Source organism: Delphinus delphis, chromosome 9 (genome assembly GCF_949987515.2).
Source record: "Delphinus delphis chromosome 9, mDelDel1.2, whole genome shotgun sequence".
Lineage (NCBI taxonomy): Eukaryota > Metazoa > Chordata > Mammalia > Artiodactyla > Delphinidae > Delphinus > Delphinus delphis.
This window is the reverse complement of record NC_082691.1, coordinates 31,522,205-31,545,169: the sequence shown is the minus strand read 5'-3', so window position 1 is coordinate 31,545,169 and position 22,965 is coordinate 31,522,205. Positions and strand designations below refer to the sequence as shown.

Genomic DNA, 22,965 nt, shown 5'->3' with positions numbered 1-22,965 from the left:
AGAAAACAGAAACTTGTGGGCAGCACAGAAGTGATATCAACAAGTGTAAAGACAGAAGCGATTACAATTTCAAAACTAAAAGCATAGTTGTACAAAAATGATAATGAAGCAGCTCTATGAAATTAAAATAAGTTAACATATACATAACTATGTCAATCAAAACTAAAGAAACAAATGCAATACCAAAATAGTGGGAAGCAACTACCCTTTTGTGCAAATGCTTCAAGTATAAAACAAAACATATAAAGCTGTACTGGTTCTAATACACACACAAAAAATCTGATTTCAAAAATGTTCAACCACATCAAGAAAAGCTTCCTATTAAAGGCATTTTGGGAGAGTCTACATTTTATGGGTGTTATCCAAAGGCAGATCAACAGCAGTGAAATACTCAAGGTGCTGAAGTTACTTTGCCTAGAAAATGACACAAATGGGCTTCTTATCAGGTCTTCCCTGTTTCTTATTCTTTCCAAGTATATACACTTCACTGGCAAATGAAGAAATGTTTGTAAGTTTCCAGAGAAAAAGGTCTGAAAATATTTTACTGATCCAAGGATTTGAAGAAGTTAGTTATTTAAGAGCCAAGTTTCCTTTAGAACAGACAAATCCTGTTAATTTTTTCTTTTCAAATACTCACACTGGTAGAAGGATCCTGCATGGATTGGCACCATCTGACTGCTTCCACTGTACATGATCGCACAGTCTCTGTACGGCCATGATAAAAGTATCTTGTCATAGCTGTTTCATAGCAGCAACCAGGGCTACAAGAAAAAATGAAAATAAGAGAATGTATCATGAGAAAGAAAGTGCTCTAATGTTATATTACAAAGAGAGTTCACCTAATAAAGCTGGCTTTGGTCAGAGACCAAGTTCTACAATACAGACTACGACTGAGATTTTCAATAACAAAGAGGCTGTTTTCAACATCAAAGAGCAAAATGTACTGCGGCCTGGTATAACAGGAAATGTTTCAAAGGCTTGGCTGCTGTCAGGTTGTGAACATTGGCATCTGTGGCAGGTGGCCTCTGAGATGCCCCCAGTGATCCCTGCCTCCTGCAGATGCCCTGGTGTAACCCCTCACGCTGCGTGTGGGATGGATTTAGTGTCTTCCTTCTAATGAAAGGAATGTGACAAAAGTAATGAGATGTCACTTCTGAAATCAGGTTACAAAGAGAGCTCTCTCATCTCCTTACTCTGAGGAAAGCCTGCTGCCATGCTGGGAGTTGCCCTGTAGAGAGGCCCAGGTGGCAAGAAACAGAGAGGCCTCTGGACAACAGCTTGGGAGGAAATGAACCTTACTAATACCCATGTGAGTGAGACTGTACGCAGATCCTCTTTAAGGGGTGCCTTCAGATGAAGACACGGTCCTGGCTGACACCCCGACTACAACCTGACAAGAGACCTGAAGCCAGAGGCACCCAGCTAAGCTGTGCCTGGACTCCTGACAGACAGAAAAGGTGAGATGATAAATGTTTGTTGTTCTAAGCTACTAAGATATGGGGTAATAGAGTCCTTGGCCTTTAGTTTCCTCGTACAGAACATGAATGACTCTAGAATTAAGTAAAAGCATTATTTAAGAAGTTCCCTAGAATGATGACTGTTTCCCTGGGGTGGAGAATGATACAACAATTTTTGGTACAAAGCTCTCTTACTTTCCTGGTATAGGAATTTAGAGTTAAAGCAATCAAACGGAAGAGTAAAAGGTCTGAACGTGGGCATTAAGAGGGCTCAAACAGTTGGTTTTTTTTCTTTTGGCCGTGACACGCAGCTTGTGGGATCTTAGTTCCCTGACCAGGGATTGAACCCAGGGTCCACGGCAGTGAAAGCACCGTGTCTTAACCACTGGACCACCAGGGAATTCCTGCAGCTATTGAGCCTCCTCTGTTCAGTGTTTCTATAAGACTGTCTCCCTGAGCTGAAACAGTATCCTTTCAAAATGTGAAGGAGAAAGTGTAAATAAAAATTTAAACCACCACTAAAATAGCATTCTTTAAAAAACAAAGATAAAAGCAGTAAGAATGAATGACAAAATATCACTACTCTACAACCTGTAATGAAATAATAGATCTTGGTAATGATCATCAATGGCCACTAAAACCATTAGGTAAAAAAATCAGGGAGGAAACTTTATAATGGATGTTGGCTAACAACTGAACTCACCCTCCATCTGAACAGGATGCGATAGGAAACAAATAATACTATTTGACTTACTGTTATAAAAAATAATAAAAATAATCGATTACTAGTCTCAAGTTGCCAAATCTAACTACCAGTTTATTGGAAACATGGGAGATAGAACAACAATGTTTAACAGTTTCTTTACTTAAAGGGTAAATACATAAAACAGTAATATAAATTTATGTTAACGGACACACAATGTAAAAAGATGTAATCTGTGATAAAATAAAGAGGGCAGTACAGAGATGGATAAAAGCACAGTGCTTGTATACTATTAAAAGTAAGCTGGTATTATGCAAACTAAGTTGTTATAAATTTAAGATGTTAAATGTAATTTCCAAGGTAGCCATAAAGAAAATGGCTTAAAAAATACAAAGAAAGAATAGGGAAATCAAAATGGTACACTCCAAAAAAAAAAATCAAAATCACTACTACCAAAAAAGAAAGTAATGGAGGAATTGAAGAACAAAAACATGTAACAATACACAGCTAAATGGCAGAATTCTCCCTCCTTATCAGTAACTCTCCAATCAAAGGCAGAGACTGACAAGATGAACAAAAAACATCATCTATATACTGTCCACAAGAGATTCTGTTTGGAAACCAAGACAGTAAGAGGTTAAAAGTAAAATGATGAAAAAAGATAGTAACCAAAAGAGAGTTTGAGTGGCTATACATTTTTTTTTTCCATTAGGAGTGGCTATATATATATCAGACAAAATATATTTTAAGTAAAAAGGATGAATGAGACAAACAGGACATTATTTACTGAAAAAAGGTTTAATTCATCAATATATAACAACTATAAAAATATATGCACCAAACAACAGAGCTATAAGATATATGAAACAAACACTGACAGAATTGAAGAGAGAACTAGACAGCTCTACAACAATAGTTGGAGACTTCAATCCGCAACTTTCAATAATGGATAAAACACGTAGAAAGATCTAATAAGGAAAGAGAAGACTTGAACAACACTATAAATAACTACACCTAAAAGACATATATAGAATATGCCACTAAGGAACAGCAGAATACAAATTCTTCTCAAGTGCACATGGAACATTCTCCAGGATAGACCATATATTAGGCCACAGAATAAGTCTCAATAAATTTATAAAGAGTGGAATCATACAAAGTATCTTCTTCAATGGCAATGGGATGAAGCTAAAAAGCAATAAAAAGAAAAACTGAAAAATTCACAAATATGTAGAAATAAAACAACAAATTCTTAACCAATTGTTCAGGGAGAAATCAGAAGGTAAATTAGAAAACACCTTGTGATGAATGAAAAGTAGAACATACCACAATTTATGGAATGAAGCAAAAGCACTGTTCAGAGGCAAATTTATGGCTCTAAATACTTACACTAAAGAAGATCTCAAATCAGTAAACTAACTGCACACTTTAAAGAATTAAAAAAAAAAGAAAAGCAAACTAGCCCCAAAGCCAGCAAAAAAAGAAATTAATTAAGATTACAGTAGAGATAAACAAAATACAGAAATGAAAAATAAAGTTAACTAAACCAACAGTTGGTTCTTTGCAAAGATCAACAAAATGGACAAGCTTTTACCTACACTAAGGAAAAAAAGGGAGAAGACTCCAATTACTACAATCAACTATGAGAAAAAGGGCATTACTACTGACTTTACAGAAATAAAAAGGATTGTAAGAGAATATTATGAACTGTATACAATAAACTGGATAGCCTAGATGAAATGGACATATTCTGAGAAACACACAAACTACCAAATCTAACTCAAGAAAAAATAGAAATCTGACTAGATGTATAACAAGTAACAAGATGAATGAGCAATCAAAAACCCCAACAAAGGTAAGTCCTGGACCAGATGGCTTCACTGATGAATTATAATACTTAAAGAATTAACACCAATCCTTCTCAAACTCTTCCAAAAACACTGGCAAGGAGGGACCATTTCCTTACTCATAATATGAGGCCAGCATTACCCTGATACCAAAACCAGGCAAAGACACTGCAAGAAAAGACATGGTAAGAAAAGACACTATAGACCAATATCCATTATGAATATAGATGCAAAAATCCTCAACAAATTACTAGCAAACTGAATTCAGCAGCAGATTAAAAGGATGATACACCATGACCAAGTGGGATTCATCCCAGGAATGCAAGGATGGTTCAACATATGAAAATCAACATAATATACTACATTAATAGAATGAAGAAAAAGACCTATATGATCATCGCAATTGATACAGAAAAAGCCTTTGACAAAATCCAACCTATCTCTAATTCACAGATGTGTGGACTTATACATAAAACGCTAGAGTCCACAAAAAACTGTTAGAGCTAATAAGTGAATTCAGCAGTTTCAGGATATAAAGTCAACATGCAAAAATCAGTTGCATTTCCATGCACTAGCAATAAATAATCTGAAAAGAAAATCAAGAAAACAATTTACAACAGCATCAAAAAGAATCAAATACTTAGGATTAAGCTTAAGCAAGGAGGCAAAAAGACCTGTACACCAAAAACTACAAAACACTGAAAGAAACTTAAAAAGACATAAATAAATGCAAAGGGACCCCATGTTCATGGATTAGAAGACTTAATATTGTTAAGATGACAATACTACTAAAAGAGATCTACAGATGCAACGCAATCTCTATCAAAATCCCAACGACATTTTTACAAAAATGGGAAAACCCATCCTAAAATTCATATGGAATTTCAAGGAACCCAGAGTTGCCAGAACAATCTTCTTTTCAAGAACAAAGGTCGGGCTTCCCTGGTGGCGCAGTGGTTGAGAGTCCGCCTGCCCATGCAGGGGACATGGGTTCGTGCCCCGGTCCGGGAAGATCCCACATGCCGCGGAGCGGCTGGGCCCGTGAGCCATGGCCGCTGAGCCTGTGCGTCCAGAGCCTGTGCTCCGCAACGGAAGAGGCCACAGCAGTGAGAGGCCCGCATACCGCAAAAACAACAACAACAACAAAAAACGAAGGTGAAGGGGACTTCCCTGGTGGTCCAGTGGTAGAGAATCCACCTTCCAATGCATGGGACACAGGTTCAATCCCTGGTCAGGGAACTAAGATCCCACATGCTTTGGGGCAACTAAGCCCGTGTGCCACAGCTACTGAGTTCGTGCGCCTCAACTAGAGAGCCTGCATGCTGCAAACTACAGAGCCTGAGCACCCTGGAGCCTGCGCGCCACAACTAGAGAAGAGAAAACCCACACGCCACAACTAGAGAGAAGCCCACGTGCCACAACGAAGAGCCCACGCACCTCAAAGCAAAGATCCTGCATGCGTCAACGAAGGTCCCGCATGCCGCAACTAAGATCCGACACAGCCAAAAATAATAAATAAAATAAATAAATCTTAAAAAAAAAAGAACAAAGGTGAAGTACTCATTAGTTCCAGATTTCAAAACTTACTGCAAAGCTACAATAATCAAAACAGTGTCGTATGAACACAAGAAGAGACACACTGAACAACACACTGACCCAGAAACAAACCCTCACATCTATGGTCAATTGATTTTGGACAAGAGTGTCAAGACCACTCAATAGGGAAAGGACAGTCTCTTCACAAATAATGCTAAGAAAACTGGATATCCATATGCAAAAGAGTGAATTTTGATCCTTACCATACCCCCTACACAAAACTTAACTCAAAATGGATCAAAGACCTAAAGTAAAAGCTAAAACTATAAAACTCTTAGAAGAAAACATATGGGGAAAGTTTTGTAATACTTGATTTGGCAATGATTTCTTGGATATGACACCAAAAGCACAGGCAACAAATGAAATAAACAGATAAATTGAACCTCAAAATTTAAAACTTTGTGCATCAAAGCATACTATCAAGAGAATGAAAAGACAACCTGCAGAATGAGAGAAAATATTTGCAAAACACCTATCTGATAAGGGTTTCATATCTATAATACATAAAGAACCCTTAAAATTCAACAACAAAATGACAACCGAATTACCAAATGCACAAAGGATTTAAATAGACATTTTGCCAAAGAAGATATACAAATGGCCAATAAACACACGAAGATATTCAACCTCATTAGTCATTAAGGAAATGCAAATAAAAACCACAATGAGATACCACTTCACAAGTACTCTGGATGGCTTCTTTTTTTTTTTAAACAGAAAAGTAAGTGTTGGCAAGGATGTAGAACAATTATACATTACTTTGTATATTGCTGGTGGGAATGTAAAAATGGTATCCACTGTGGAAAACAGTTGGGCAGTTCCACAAAAAGTTAAACATAGAATTACCACACAGCCCAGCACTTCCACTCCTAGTTATTGACTCAAAAGAATTGAAAACAGGGATTCAAACCAATACATGTATGTGAATGCTCACAGCAGTGTTATTCACAATAGCCAAAAGGCAGAAACAACCCAAGCATTTGTCAACAGATGAATGGATAAACAAAATGTGGTATATTCATACAATGGAATATTATTCAGCCATAAAAGAACCAACATTGAAAATACTATCCTAAGTGAAATAAGCCAGATACAAAAGGACAAATAATGTATAATTCCACTTAGAGGAAATATCCAGAACAGGCGAATTCATATAGACAGAAAGTGGATTAGAGACTTCCAGGGGTTGGGATAGGAGAATAGGAAATTATTGCTTCATGAGTACAGAGGTTCTGTTTGGGGTGGTTAAAAAAAAGTTTGGAAATAGATAGTGGTGATGGTTGCATAACACAGTCGATGTAATTAATGCCACTGGATCATATACTTAAAAATAGTTAAAATGGCAAGTTTTATTTTATTTATATTTTACCACAATAAAAGAAGATAACTGACTGTTGAAGGCAAAAATAGTAATGCATCATTAGGTTGTTAACATATGTACAAGTATAATGTATGACAACAGTAGCACAAAGAATGAGATAAGCATAATAGAAGCATTGTTTTCAGGTTCTTTCATTATACTTTAAGTGGAAAATATCTGAAGATAGATTGCAAGTTTAAAGATGTATTTTGGGCTTTCCTGGTGGCACAGTGGTTGAGAGTCCACCTGCCGATGCAGGGGACACGGGTTCATGCCCCAGTCTGGGAAGATCCCACATGCCGTGGAGCGGCTGGGCCCCTGAGCCATGGCCACTGAGCCTGCGTGTCTGGAGCCTGTGCTCCGCAACAGGAGAGGCCACAACAGTGAGAGGCCTGCATACCACAAAAAAAAGATGTATTTTGTAAAACCCTACCAATAGAAAAAAAAAACAGTGTAGCTGATAATGGAGATAAAAGGAACAATAAAAAAACTAGGAATTCAAGAGAAGATAAAAAAAGAAACACAAAACAGATGGGATAAAGAGAAACAGCAGGACTGTAGACTTAAACCCAACCTTATTGATAATTATATTAAATGTAAATGATCTAAACATCCCATTTAAAGATACATATTCTCAGGTAAAATTTTAAAAAGGAAGATCAAGGAGCTTCCACTTCTGCTTAGGATGTAGAAAGTCATAACATACCATCTCTTCTATCCTAAAAATGAGTAAAGACTGTCTAATCTATAAAACCATACTTTTTCATGAACCCACTTGAAAACAGGCTGCAAGAAAACCAAGCGATCTGAATGCCAAAGAATGACAAATCTCTCTCAGAAGAGAGCAGGCACTTCAAAAATATCAAGGTAATGAAAAACAAGGAAAGACTGTTAAAGTGTCACAGATGGAAACTCTAATAACACTGTTGATGAAAGTACAAACTAGGGCACAGTGCCAACTGGGAAAAACTTAACAAAAAACACTGGGAAGGGGCTTCCCTGGTGGCACAGTGGTTGAGAGTCCGCCTGCCAATGCAGGGGACATGGGTTCATGCCCCAGTCTGGGAAGATCCCACATACCGCGGAGCAGCTAGGCCCGTGAGCCATGGCCGCTGAGCCTGCGCATCCGGAGCCTGTGCTCCACAATGGGAGAGGCCACAACAGTGAGAGGCCTGTGTACAGCAAAAAAAAAAAAAAAAAAAAAAAAAAAAACACTGGGGAGTTATGACAGAATAGCTATAGTAAAGATAGCCTTGGACTTCAAGACTCTGAAAGTGGAAAATGAATGGTCCTCACCGTCCATGAAGTCTATAATAGGCCAGCTGAAGTGCCAGCTGAACAAAGGTATCAGGGTGAAGCTTCTTCTTCTTGGTTAGCTTTTTGCCAAAAGACGTAAAGGCATAGACCAAAAGCTGCAGATCAGATGCCTAACAAAAAGAATTAAATACAAACAGTGAAAAAACACCTAAAGAGAATACCCCAAAGATAACCAAAATATCATTTGCATTTAAATAATCATCAGACATACATAAAGGTATCAAAGTTGTAATTTTTAAATGTTTTATGCCATCATACTTGGATGATAGCCAAATATTCATATATAGTAGCTATAAGATAAAGTATCACTATCAAAGAGAAAAGTGAAAAATCTACCTGCTTGAAATATTGCGCTTTCGCTTGGTTGATGTCATTTAATACTTTTTCATCCACAGTGAAAACAAGCTCCTCTGGAAGTGGTATATCCCGTACTTTATCTGAACCCTGAAAATAGGGAAAACTTAAAAATATTATATCTATAAAAATATGAGGAGGGCTTCCCTGGTGGCGCAGTGGTTAAGAATCCACCTTCCAATGCAGGGGACACGGGTTCGAGCCCTGGTCTGGGAAGATCCCACATGCCATGGAGCAACTAAGCCCAGGTGCCACAACTACTCAGCCTGTGCTCTAGAACCTGCGAGCCACAACTACTGAAGCCTGTGCGCCTAGAGCCCGTGCTCTGCAACAAGCCACCGCAATGAGAAGCCCACGCACTGCAACGAAGAGTAGCCCCCACTCACCGCAACTAGAGAAAGCCCGTGCACAGCAACGAAGACCCAACGCAGCCAAAAATAAATAAATTTATAAAACAAATTATGAGGAGAAACGGATGAAATATTTGTTCTAACATACCGTCCATCTTCCTTCACTCTCAAAAATTTTCTGATCAACATAATAGCTGATGCTTACGATAACCATTGCATCATAAGGAGCATGCTAAAATGAAAATACACAAGACTGTGAATACGTTTTGTAAGTTAAAACTTGACCCATCCTTAAAACACTAAAAATAGAACTACCATATGACACAGAAATCCCACTACTGGGCATATACCCTGAGAAAACGATAATTCAAAAAGAGTCATGTACCACAATGTTCATTGCAGCTCTATTTACAATAGCCCGGAGATGGAAACAACCTAAGTGTCCACCATCGGATGAATGGATAAAGAAGATGTGGCACATATATATAATGGAATATTACTCAGCCATAAAAAGAAACGAAATTGAGTTATTTGTAGTGAGGTGGATGGACCTAGAGTCTGTCATACAGAGTGAAGTAAGTCAGAAAGAGATAAACAAATACCATATGCTGACACATATATATGGAATCTAAAAAAAAAAAAAAAATTGGTTCTGAAGAACCTAGGGGCAGGGCAGGAATAAAGACACAGATGTAGAGAATGGACACCGAGAGGGGGAAGGGTAAGCTAGGACGAAGGACGAAGTGAGAGAGTGGCATGGACATATATACGCTACCAGATGTAAAATAGATAGCTAGTGGGAAGCAGCCGCATAGCACAGGGAGATCAGCTCAGTGCTTTGTGACCACCTAGAGGGGTGGGATAGGAAGGGTTGGAGGGAGATGCAAGAGGGAGGAGATATGGGGATATATGTTTATGTATACCTGATTCAGTCTGTTATAAAGCAGAAACTAACACACCATTGTAAAGCAATTATACTCCAATAAAAATGTTTAAAAATTTTTTAAAATGGAAAAATAAATAAAAATTAGAGAAAATAAAAATTAGATGCTTTAAAAAAATAAAGTATCTCTTTCAATTTTTACCTTATAAAAGTGGAAGACATTGAAGAGTTATGAACAGAGCACTGACATGATTTGTCTTACAATTTAAAAGGATCACTCTGATTGGTTGTGTTGAGTTAAAAAGATAGTGTAACGGGAAATGAACGGCATTATGCATTTGGCAAAACCATAAAGTTGTACAATAAATAGTGAAACAATGTAATTCAGTTAACAATAATGTATCAATATTGGTTCATCAAATGTAACAACATATACCAATGCAAGATATAAAACGGGGTGCAGGAAAGAGAGCAAGTGAGCACTTTGTACTTTCTGCTTAATTTTCCTGTAAATCTGGAACTTGCTCTAAAAAGTAAAGTCTACTAATTAAAAAAACAAAACAAAACTTGACCCAATATTTTATTTTCACCTTCTCTCCACTCTTAACACATAATAAAATGCAGAATTCTCAAATGCCTCACCTTGTAATGATAAAGAGATGGATATTCCACAGTATAGTAAGTAACTGATGTATTTTATTTTCTGAGAAAGAACAAATATTTAAAGTCAGAAGCACTTAATTAGGGCTCTTGAGGTAATGGGAAGGGATGTAAACATGAATAATCTAGAGAAAATAATTGCTATTTGTATTGGAAGTCAAAGGACGTATACGTATGTACATATACAACGCTCAAATGTTCTGGAATTTTAAAAGCACTATGGAAAAGCAGATGGGGTGGCAGACTAAATCTGAAGGCTAAATGGAGGATGGGTATGAACTTCTTTTGGTAAACACACAGTCCACTAGATAAGTATTTAAAAGCATAATGATTTTGTGTATATATCTATAAGAGTGTTCAATGTGGCAGAAATAATTCTCAATGTTTAAGGAATGTGGGAAAGATGCGCTGAGTTACAGGGGTGTCATAGTTTTGACAGCTGTATTTAGAGAAAGGAACTGTGGCTAGTGAATTTTCCCATCATTTATTCTGGAGGATAAACTTTTTGCCTTATCTTCTCCATGTTCCTTTGATGACAATTACATCACATGTGGTTTTTTCCCCTCTGGGTTAAGGCTACCAGTTTACATTACACACAATTACCATTCATGAACTGAAAGTGACACCGCTAGCCTTGGAGAGAAAGAAGGGAGGTTTAAGATATGAATCCAGCACGCTTGGGCCCAGTTTCAGAGGGTGTAATTAGGTGTCTTAAATATCGCCTTAACATTACACAGCTTTGCTGCCCTGTATTACGGCCCCATGGAGCCTAGAAACACGGTATATCGTTAGCAGGTAAGCAGCCACCAAAGCACCAGGAAAGGCTTACTAGGGAGGTCAGTACAAGATGCAAGAGCAGTTCATCCCGCCTGCCAGCAACAGCACATATAACAAGACTCAAAGGTCATGGACAAGACCCTTTTCTAACAGCATCTCACAAATGTGTAGTACTTTGTAGCTTTACAAAGAACTTTCACAGGTATTGCATACATTATTTCATTGAAGACAACAGTATCATACTGGAACCAGTACGAAAGAGCATGACTGAAAGATATAAATCTCTTTGACTTATAATTTTACCCATTCATCTCCTGGCAGAAAGTTAATCATCAATTTAAAAAAAAAATGTTAGGGCTTCCCTGGTGGCGCAGTGGTTGACAGTCCGCCTGCCGATGCAGGGGACACGGGTTCATGCCCCGGTCCGGGAAGATCCCACATGCCGCAGAGCGGCTGGGCCCGTGAGCCATGGCCGTTGAGCCTGCGCGTCTGGGGCCTGTGCTCCACAACGGGAAAGTTAGGAAATAGAAAAAAAAAATAGAAATAGAAAATAGAATAGAAAAAAATCAAACGCTTTCCTGATGCTTTATTTGTTCACATAAGTTTTATCTTTTTTTTCATTTATATGGAGGCAATACGTGTAATATACTGTTTAATAATGTGGACTTTGGTTCTGAGTCCAAACATTACTACTTACTAGCTACATAAGTAAGTTAAGTTTCTCAAGTAAGTTACTTGAGAAAGTTACTTAATTCTTTAAGTAGACTGCCTCATCTGTTAGAAGGGAAAACAATACCTAGTTGCATACAGCAGCTGTGAAAAATGATTTTAATAATGCTTATAAAGTACTTACTACAGATCCTGGCCCACAGCAATAATTAGTAACTACTGTTATTAACAACTAATGTTCATTACATGCTTCCTATGTACTTCTACAAAAGCCTACAACAAAGCCTATATAAGGAAGACAAAATAGTTGACCCCAGGATTTTAAATCCCAACAGGGAAATGCTATTATGTAGTATAATCACAAAAGTATATATTCAAGCACCAATGGAAAAGAGCAGCAATATGAATTTGGATTAAGAACTTAACTTTACAGTATATATACTTTACTAATAATGTTTTATATTGGTTAAATAGCATTTTCAGTAATCATCGTAGGTTGCAAGGGGAACCTACATGGAATTTTAAAAGCATACTGTCGGGCTTCCCTGGTGGCGCAGTGGTTGACAGTCTGCCTGCCGATGCAGGGGACACGGGTTCGTGCCCCGGTCCGGGAAGACACCACGTGCTGCGGAGCGGCTGGGCCCGTGAGCCATGGCCACTGAGCCTGCGCTCCACAACGGGAGAGGCCACAACAGAGAGAGGCCCGCGTACCGCAAAAAAATAAATAAATAAATAAATAAATAATAAAAGCATACGGTCAAGTGGAGATCATCAGATCAATTTGATAAGTATATGGGTGACAATGCATACACATGAAATATGTCCATACACTTTACTACAGGAAAGCATTTCAGTTGTGCAAAGATATATGCTCATTATGGGACCAGTATCTTTATTCAAAGATAGAAACATCATTAAAGTTATTTTCTCCTGAATTTGAGCAAACAGCAGGATGTTGATGCCATCAGTAAAAATACAAGTAGTGCAAGGTGGTTTTTTTAGGAGGTTGGGAGTGAGGGAGGAAAGCAAGATGATGAGTTCTTGATGATGAGAGTAACTAACCCTTACATAACAATGTAACATCCAGTTTGGACAATTTAACATATGGTGAAACAAAACTCTCAAGATGAGAATAATAGGTAAAAACTGGAAAAATATAACTGCAAGCTACCTATGTAGAAATGGTCAATGAAACTATTGAACCAGAGAAGAGAGCAGACACAGGGGAAAACGGTTATGAATAATATTAAGCTCAGCTTTAGAATCCGGAGACCCAAAAAGACTCTTAGGAGGTTGAAGGCAATGTCAGATGCATATGAAGAAGAGGGTAATCAACTGCAGCTGACAAGTCAACGAGATATGAAGGGAAGAAGCCAGAAGGTAGTTAGCTACTTTACAAAGGACAGATTCCAAGGAACAGTGAGGCTATGAACCAAACTGAGGAGGTCAAGAAGAAGCAAACAAGGAGCTGAAGAGAAAAAAGCTGAGGCAAGTAACACAAAATCTTTTGTCAACACTGGACTCGTAAGGAAGAGGACAGACAGCAAATCTTCAAAATGACTCATGGCAACCTTTCACCCTGAAGATTTACTGTAGAAGACATTCTATTACCTGCACATCAACCACACCACCTTCCTCGGCAATAACAGCTACTTTATTTTTCTTTAGGCAATCAGCACACATCTCTGTGGTTGTTTGAATGAGTGATTCTACCAGCTAGGTCCCAAGGTTTGGTATGTGACCCAGGCCAGGCGAATCAGAGCAGCTAACTCCCTGGAATGTGCACGATTCGCACAGGCCAATACAACACATGAGCATTATTCCCAGGTCTTCTGCTGGAACCACTCGGGTTAAAAAAAAAGCTGGCTATTTCCACGGAGAACACTAATCTACGAGGAGAGCCGTGAAAACATGAGACTGTAGGTACAACCATCACATGGTGTAGTCTACATAAAAATAAAGCCAAACATAGGAAAGTAATGCCAAAAAATGGAGAGAGAAATTTCTAATGAAAGCATCTGGACACTGGAAGTCAGCATTACCCAAATTTAGCTGTACCCCTATGCCATAAATACCTTCGTAAGCTAATGCCAATTTGACTTAGGTTTCGATCACCTAAAACTGAATAAATACTGATTAATACAACTATTGAACCCAGATCAATGTAACAGGATTTTTTTTAGTATCTTACAGTCACTAAATATCAATACTTCGGAGGAAAGCCCCCAAATACAAACAAAAAATCTACCTCATACTACTTTATACCAAATCATATACTTTATGAAAAGTATTATAATGAGGTTATAAGTATATATTGCAATTGTGACTTAGGTTGATTTTTTAATTTTCTTGGTTCATAGACCTCCTGAATGTCCATCAGAAAATAGCAAAGTAGAGCTAATAAAGACAAAAATGGGAGAACAGAAAAGAAACAAGTTGTGTGTGTGTGTGCATGTGTTTGTTTTATGAAGAAGGTAAAAAATGGAATTCAGTACCAGACATTTTAATATCCAGAAGTATATAATGTTCCAAAGATCATGTGTCATTTTTTTTAACAAGGTCACAAAATTACTAGGTAAATGTAGAAATATATCCACATACATTTCTCCGTGCATAGAACATATACTAATGCTATATCTTTTAAAATAGGTTTTAAAATTTTCAACAAGAGGTAACAGTGGATTTTAAAAGAGCTTATACTACATAAAAATGCATGCAAATTCCACTTTGTAGATACACACCACTGTTATCCTTACTACAGATGAAAATAATTTGTCCTATACTCTATTTTCACTGAGAATTCATAACTAAACCTTTTACTCTAATGCCATAAAGCTAAATAAGTGTTTACTTATTCTACCACAGGACAGCATAAGTATTGTAGATTACTGCCATTAAATTAAACTAAAAGAGTAAAAGGAAAAAATAATTTCAGTAGTTTACTTACATCACAATTACAGCCAAATACTCCATTAGAAAAGGAAATCAAGTTATAAGATTTGTCACCCCAGCGTACTGTTGGGTCTCCAGTAAGAACCTTTGTAGCAACCTAAAATAAATGTAATATTTCCAAATTTAAAGGATTTTAATATTGGCTTTTAAGTATTTATATCTTAAATACACACAAACACACACACAAACACACATGATCTCACTTTTCCTCTTCAGGTAAACCAAATTTAATAAAATTTAATAAAATATTATATTCAAGAGATAATAATTCTGGCCTTGACTTTAAATAGTACTCAAAATCCAAGAAATTCTACCAGAAAAGAGAACGATGGTACAACATTCATGAATGTTTAGAGAATATACAATTGAAAGGACAAGCCTTTTGCAACTTGAATAGGATAAGAGGCATTGATAAGTTTAGTCATTAAAGTCTAGTTACAAGAAAAATATTTCAAGAATTCATATCCTACTAAGCCAGTTTCTCAAATGGTAAGTTTGGGCCATAAGTGAGTCATGAAACCACAGTAAACATTCTTTACAAGAAAGAATAAAATAGAACATAAATATCAGAGTACATCACAGATAGTCAAAGTAATTATTACGTTTTGTGAAACTTCCATGATGTATGTATGTGTAAGTGTGCACACGCTTGTGTGCGCGTGTGTGTGTGTAATGGGCTGCAATCTAAATATGCCTAACTGTAGACTGCAGCAAAAAAGTTTGAGCAACACTTCATGAAAACACATTCTTCCTCAAGAAGCTTGTTGATTCTACTTAAAAACAAATGCAGCTAAGGAAGAGGAAGAATTGTTTTCTAGCTACAAGGCTTTTCAATCCTATATTATTTTATTTCTAACATTTAATATTGATGAATGTATTATGAAGTACCTTCAGTGTTTTCAAAAGACTCTGAGATTCCTACAAATATGACTACTACCTTTTATTTTTTTCCCAGGAAATCATATTACCCCAGAAAAAAAAAAGTAGGCCACAATTACCCTTAAATTCACTAAAGTCAGTGTGTTCTATAAAACCAAATGATAAAATAAATCACAAGAATGATATAATTCTTAGGACAGACCTCACCAACTAAGATATCAAGGCCCACTGGTGTGGGTTATAGGTAGGTTCTCATGTCACCTTTGGTATGAAATCTCATTTAGCCCAGCATCTTATGCAAATTTCCTGTATGTATGATCAATAAAAAGGTTGGGAACCACTGACATCTGATAAGCAAATAATAGACATCTTTAAACAACATATAAGATGTCTAAATGGAGCTAAACAATGTGGCAAGAATTTACAGAGCATTATTTATGTATAATCTTCATTTGATACGTGTGTGTGTGTGTGTGTGTGTGTGTGTGTGTATAGCAAAGAAAATGTTTTAAAAGCCTGCATTAAATATTTTATGACTTAGTATTTGCACTTTCTTTTCTTAGCTGCCCCATTCTAAGATAAAAGGTGTTTCCAAGATACAGGAAACAACTGTCTTCACAATTATGTTTCACAGTGGTTTTATGGGTGTATATTTCAAACTCAGTAAGTTGTATACATTAAATATGTACAGCTTTTTGTATGTCAATTACACCTTAATAAAGTGGTTTAAAAAAAAAAAGTCCTGCATGTAACAAAATTCTTCTCATGTTCAATTTACACAAGAGTCCTCCAGAAAAATCTGTGGGAAGAAATAACAAAATAAGATAGTTGAATACCTGAGAATAATCTTCCGGTGTTACATGTGGACTGCCGTCATCTAAACAAAATACCAGTAAACTGCTCTGAATTTTTTCTAACATAGTCAAGTTCTCTGGATTAAGACTAATCAAATATTCTCGTGCCTAAAGGGCAAGGAGATAATAATAAAATGTTATAAATTAAATACAAAATATCCAGAAAAATCTTAATAGGTTCTCAAAAAGTTACCAAAAAGGTGCATCAAGAAAAGTGTGAATTCAAGAACCTCTCTGTTGACTCCTGAACAGGTTTTTCCTCCAACTGCATGGCTGGTCCCTATACTTGTGCTACTAAATGCATAAAGGTATAAAGTTATGCCACCCCCTAGATTTTCTCTAATAGTTTAATATTGTACAATGTATTTAATGCTGCTTAAAACTTAAAGCTGTCTGTCCATTTATCTTTACTTCAAAAATCTGAACAAAGGGCCAGCATATACTTGAGCTCAGTGTTTGAAATTTAAATGTAAATAAAATAAAAATAGCATACCCTCACCCCAAAAGTGTAAATTAGAGTTAATAATATTGTATTGCATATTTGAAAGCTTCTAGAGAGTATATCTTAAAAGTTCTCATTACAAAAAATGTAATTTTTAGGGCTTCCCTGGTGGCGCAGTGGTTGACAGTCCGCCTGCCGATGCAGGGGACACGGGTTCGTGCCCCAGTCCGGGAAGATCCCACATGCCGCAGAGCAGCTGGGCCCGTGAGCCATGGCCGCTGAGCCTGCGCATCCGGAGCCTGTGCTCCGCAACGGGAGAAGCCACAACAGTGAGAGGCCCGCGTACCGCAAAAAAAAAAAAAAAAAAAAAAGTATTTTTTAGTTTTCTGCATGGTGATGGACGCTAACTAGACTTACTGTGGTGATTATTTCTCAATATATACAAATATTGAATCCTTATGTTGTATAGTTGAATATAATGTTGTAAGTCAATTATACCTCAAAAGAAAAGAAAAATGTAAATTATAACCTTAGCCCATCGAGTTCGCTCCTCACTAGTTAACGCTGCTACCCCAGGTCCATCAGGTTCACTATGGCACTTCTTTTGGATGTATGTCAGTTGCCTTTGGAAGATTAAATAAAGAGGATTCAAAAAGAGCACAGGCAGGATCACTAGCTACTTTGGCCTTTAATAGGTTATAAAGTTTATAAGTATTTAAATGTTTTGATATATTATCCAAAGAAAGAGATTATGGTCTCAACAGCAATGGAGTTATTTCCTGCACATCTTATTTTTTTAAAAAGTGATTATGTGGCCTATTAATACCGTAAGTATACTTGACAAATCTCACAAATATTATGTACATTTTATCTAACTAAAAACTATGTGTATATATTAACAGAGGACTTATTCTGTACCCAAGTAATACTCGGGCTTAACCCCCAAAATAGAAACACCATGTAGTTAGTTTTAAATGTTTTCACATATGCCATTCTTACTTAAAATCATTACAAAGACTATTAGCTAAAGATAAATTATTTCCCCCCATAGCATTCTATAATCCTAGTCTGATGAGTTTCACGTATCTTTAAACATATAGCAGGTAAATAACAGGGTTCTTCCACAAAGAAATTTTCATCAAAAATCTACAGCTTATTTTCATCCCTACTTCCTCATAACATATGCTAAGAAATTACCTCAATTTAAACACTTCCACAGGTTTCTCAGAAAGTGAGCTACTGTAGCTTAATAAATGCTCAAAACGCACCACTAGTAGCCATCCCTTATTTGTGACTTTATCATTCAAGGAATGAATTCCTTGCTGCAAAATTCCTCCGCCTTTATTTGAAACTAATGGTGTCCTGTGGAGTAGATGAAGCCTTCTATAACAAACAATCTGCATCTATGGTGGAAGCAACTTGCCTTATCTCTTCCTGCTTGTCTTTGCTAACTCTGATTTTGCTTCAATTACAAATAAAGCTTACAGAGTTGGTGGTTATATGGCAGCCATAGTAACTAGGATAAATTGTGAATGCTTAAGGAATAAAATCTACCTCACTGTTTTTCTCCATATGGTATGAGCTGCTGCCCTTTCCTTACCACCTGAGAGCACCAGTTTTTACTATGAAACTTTTCCCCACTCCCTGATATAGCCATTTTAATATTCAGTGGGAAAGGACCACGTCATAAAAAAACAGTCATTATCAGAGAGAAATCACCAGGAAAAATGTATTAAACCTGAAATGACATTTTAAGTTTGATAATAAAAGGTCAGATAGTAACTGCCAAATCCTCACCATTAAGAAGTCCATCCTACTTAAAGTGATCTACAGATTCAAGGCAACCCCTATTAAAATCCGATGGCATTTTTCACAGAAACAGGAAAAAGAATCCTAAAATTCATATGGTACCACAAAAAACTCCAAATAGACAAAGCAGTTTTAAGCAAGAAGAACAATGCTGGAGGCATCACACTTCCTGGTTTCAAAATATATTACAGAGCTTCAGTAATCAAAATAGTATGGCACAAATAACAGACATACAGGTCAATGGAACACAACAGAAAGCCTAGAAATAAATCCACTTACATACAGTCAACTGAGGTGCCAAGGAAGCCAAAAATACACAATGGGAAAAGAATAGCCCCTTAAATAAACAGTGTTGGGAAAATTACCACATACAAAAGAATGTAACTGGACCCCTATCTTACACCATACAGAAAAATCAATTCAAAACAGACTAAAGGCTTAAATGTAAGACCTGAAACAATAAAACTCCTGGAAGAAAACATGGGAAAAAATGCTTCTAGACATTGGCCTCAGCAAGCATTTCTTAGACATGATACCAAAAGCACAGGCAACAAAAGTAAAAACAGACAAGTAGGATTACATCAAACTAAAAGCTTCAGCACAGTTAACAACTAAGTGAAAAGGCAACCTACAGAATATGAGAAAATACTTGCAAACCATACATCTGATAAGAGGTTAATATTCAAGGAACTCCTACAATTTAATAGCAAAAAAACAAATCTGATTAAAAAATGGGCAAAGGGACTGAACAGACATTTTCTCCAAAGAAGATATAAAAATGGCCCACAGGTATATGAAAAGGTGCTCAACATCACTAATCATCAGGGAAATGTAAGTAAAAACCACAATGAGATATTACCTCATTCCTGTCAGAATGGCTATTAACAAAAAGATAAGTGATATCAAGTGTTGACGATGATGTGGAGAAAAGGGAACCCTTCTGCACTGTTGGCGGGACTCTCAATTGGTGCAGCCACTATAAAAAACTATGGAGGTTCCTCAAGAAATTAAAAATAGAAATACTATATGATCCAGCAATCCCAGTTCTGTGTATATATCCAAAGGAACTGAAATCAGGATCTTAAAGAGACATGTGCATTCCCAGATTCCTTGCAGCATTACTCACAATAGCCAAGAGGCAAAAGCAACTTAAATATTCAACGATGAATGGATAAACGAGATGTGATAATATACATACAAATGGAATTCTATTCTGCCTTAAAAAAGAAAGAAATCCCACCACTTGCAACAATGTGAATGAACCTGGAGGACACTACCCTAAGTGAAATATGCCAAACACAGAAGGACAAATACTGCATGGTATCACTTATACGTGGAATCTAAAATAGTTAGACTCTTAGAAGCAGAATAGAATGGTGGGTGCCAGGGGCTGATCTAAGGAGGAAATGAGGAGGCATTAGTCAAAGGATACAAAGTTTCAGTTATATAAGATGAGTAAGTCCTAGAGAACTACTGTACAGCATAGTTCCTGTAGTTAATGATACTGTACTGTACACTTAAAAATTTGCTAAAAGGGGAGATCTTAACGTAAGTGTTCTTACCACAAAAAAATTAATTATTAAAAATAAATTAAGAGGGCGGGACACCTTTGGAGGTAATGAATATGTTTAGGATATAGACTGTGGTGATAGTTTCATCAGTGTATACTTATCTCCAAACTCATCCAGTTGTACACAATAAATATGTACAGCTTTCTGTATGTCAATCATACCTCAAAAGTGGTTTAAAAATAATTTCTCTATTCATATAAAAAAAGAGGTACAGATTTGGTAACTAAAACAACCCCTCTTTTCCTTTAATTTGGCTACCTATGCACCTGTTTTCAGCTACACATGCAATTTCTGATATTTAAAAGATTTGTATTAACAATGTTTATATTTCAGAATCACACACTTTTAAAATATTCTACCCTTGATATGTCCTCACAATCTTGTTTCTGCCTTCATTACTTCCCACTCATTCTTTAATTTACCATAATCGGGTTTTGTCCTCCAGTGATTATCCTGAAAGTACGTTTCTGAATGTTACCAATGGCATCCCATAAAATCCAGCAGCTTTATCTCAGTCTTATTTTCCTCATTGCAGTGTTTAAACACCCAGGAGTCAATATTAAAATTCTCTCTGCCTTGGCTTTTGTAGCACTGTTCCACTGTGGTCTCCCTAACTCACTGACTACTTGGTCTTTTTCACTAACCATTTGTTCTCGTTCCACTGTCAAATGTGTGTTTCACCAAATTTCTCTCAGTGGCCTCCCCCAACCTCTTCTACAAGGTTTTTCCTTTGGTAATTTCATCCACTACTTTAACAGCTTCAACCATCACCTTTATATAAGAGGCAACCAAATCTCTAACTTCAACCCCATTTTCTCTCTAAATTTCTGGTACCAAATTTCCAAATGCTTATTGGATATATCTACCTCAATTTCTGTCAACATCCCCAATTAAATTTGGAATTTAAAAATTATCTCCCTGACCCCTCCTTATTAATACAAATTTTTAAAAAATTGATCTTAGAGAAAAACATAGGTATAAATCTTCATGACCTTGGATCGATCAGGCAATGGTTTCTAAGATATGACACTAAAAGCACAAGTAACAAAAGAATAGATAAATTAGACTTGGTCAAAATTAAAATATTTGTCCTTCAAAAGAGGCCATGAAGAAAGTGAAGAAACAACTCTAGAATGAGAGAAAATATTTGTAGTTTATATATTTGATAAGGGACTTATATCTAGAATATATAAAGAAGTTTTACAACCCAATAATAAAAAAGACAAATAACCCAATTAAAAATTGGCAAAGGATATGAATAGACATTTCTCCAAGTAAGATATACAAATGGTCACAGGCACATGAAAATATGTTCAACATCGTCATTATGGACATGCAGCTGTAAACCACAATGACATCCCACTTCATACCCTCTAGGATGGCTACCATCAAAAAGGCAGACAATAACAAGCGCTGGTGAGAATGAAAATAAATCGGAATCCTCAAATACTGCTGATGTGAATGTAAAAAGGTACAGTCATATTGGAAAACAGTTTGGCAGTTCCTCAAATGGTTCAACATAGAGTTATGATGCAGCAATTCCACTCCTAGGTATATATACCCAAGAGAAATAAAAACACATGTCCACACAAAAACCTATACACAGATGTCCAAGACAACATTACTCACAGCAGCCAAAAAGTGGAAACAACCCAAATGTCCATCTGATGAATGATTAAATAAAATGTGGTACAGTCTCAGAATGAAATATTTTTCAGCCAAAAAAGGAAGAAAGTACTAATACATGCTACAATATGGATGGATGTTGAAAACATCATATATGCTAAATGAAAGAATGCAAACACAAAAGGCTATATATTTTAAGACTCCATTTATATGAAATGTCCAGAATAGGCAAACCCATAGAGATAGATTAAGTGAAAGACAGAAAGGTTGCCTAGGGCTGGTGGGGTGGAAGTGTTTGGGAAATATGAGAAATGTCTGCTAATGGACGGGGTAAGAGTTGGGGAGCAAATGAGTTACTGCTTACGGGTTCAGGGTTACTTTTGGGGGTGACACAAATGTTCTAAAATTGATTGTGGAGATGACAGCACAATTCTGAATATTCTAAAAAATACTGAATTGTACACTTTGAATGGGTGGACTGTGTGGTGTGTGAATTGAATCAATGCTATTATTAAAAACAAGAAAAAAATGGAAAAGGTACCTCCTCGTCTGTTGCCTCCTCCTGTTAACAATACTATCTGCTTACTCAGTCACATTTAACAGCTTCCTTTCTTTCTAAATCCAGTTACCAATTCATATTAATTTTATCTCCAAAACATTTTCTGCATTTATCCCATCTTTTAAAAAAATTTTTTTTAATTGAAGTATAGTTGATTTACAATGTTGTGTTACTTTCTGATGTACAGCAAACTGATTCAGTTATACATATATATATATATATATATATATTCTTCTTCAGATTCTTTTCCATTAGAGTTTACTATAAGATACTGAATATAGTTCCCTGTGCTATACAGTA

At 36.5% G+C, this 22,965-nt stretch overlaps 1 protein-coding gene across 6 annotated transcripts in view; it reads right to left on the bottom strand.

Moving 5' to 3' along the window:
* The window catches only part of CROT (carnitine O-octanoyltransferase), a 61,996-nt gene that overhangs the window by 15,217 nt on the left and 23,814 nt on the right, over positions 1 to 22,965 (bottom strand). For 4 of the 6 annotated variants that reach the window (XM_060020356.1, XM_060020355.1, XM_060020357.2 and 1 more), the window contains 7 exons: positions 17,630 to 17,723; positions 16,641 to 16,766; positions 14,921 to 15,022; positions 9,133 to 9,216; positions 8,617 to 8,724; positions 8,260 to 8,390; positions 638 to 761 (listed from right to left, as the gene is read on the bottom strand). In XM_060020356.1, coding sequence (XP_059876339.1) covers positions 638 to 761; positions 8,260 to 8,390; positions 8,617 to 8,724; positions 9,133 to 9,216; positions 14,921 to 15,022; positions 16,641 to 16,766; positions 17,630 to 17,723 — 769 coding nt within the window. Of the gene's footprint in view, positions 1 to 637; positions 762 to 8,259; positions 8,391 to 8,616; positions 8,725 to 9,132; positions 9,217 to 10,110; positions 10,571 to 14,920; positions 15,023 to 16,640; positions 16,767 to 17,629; positions 17,724 to 22,965 lie in introns of those variants that run through there. The other 2 variants (XM_060020360.1, XM_060020359.1) reach the window with 2 other exon arrangements.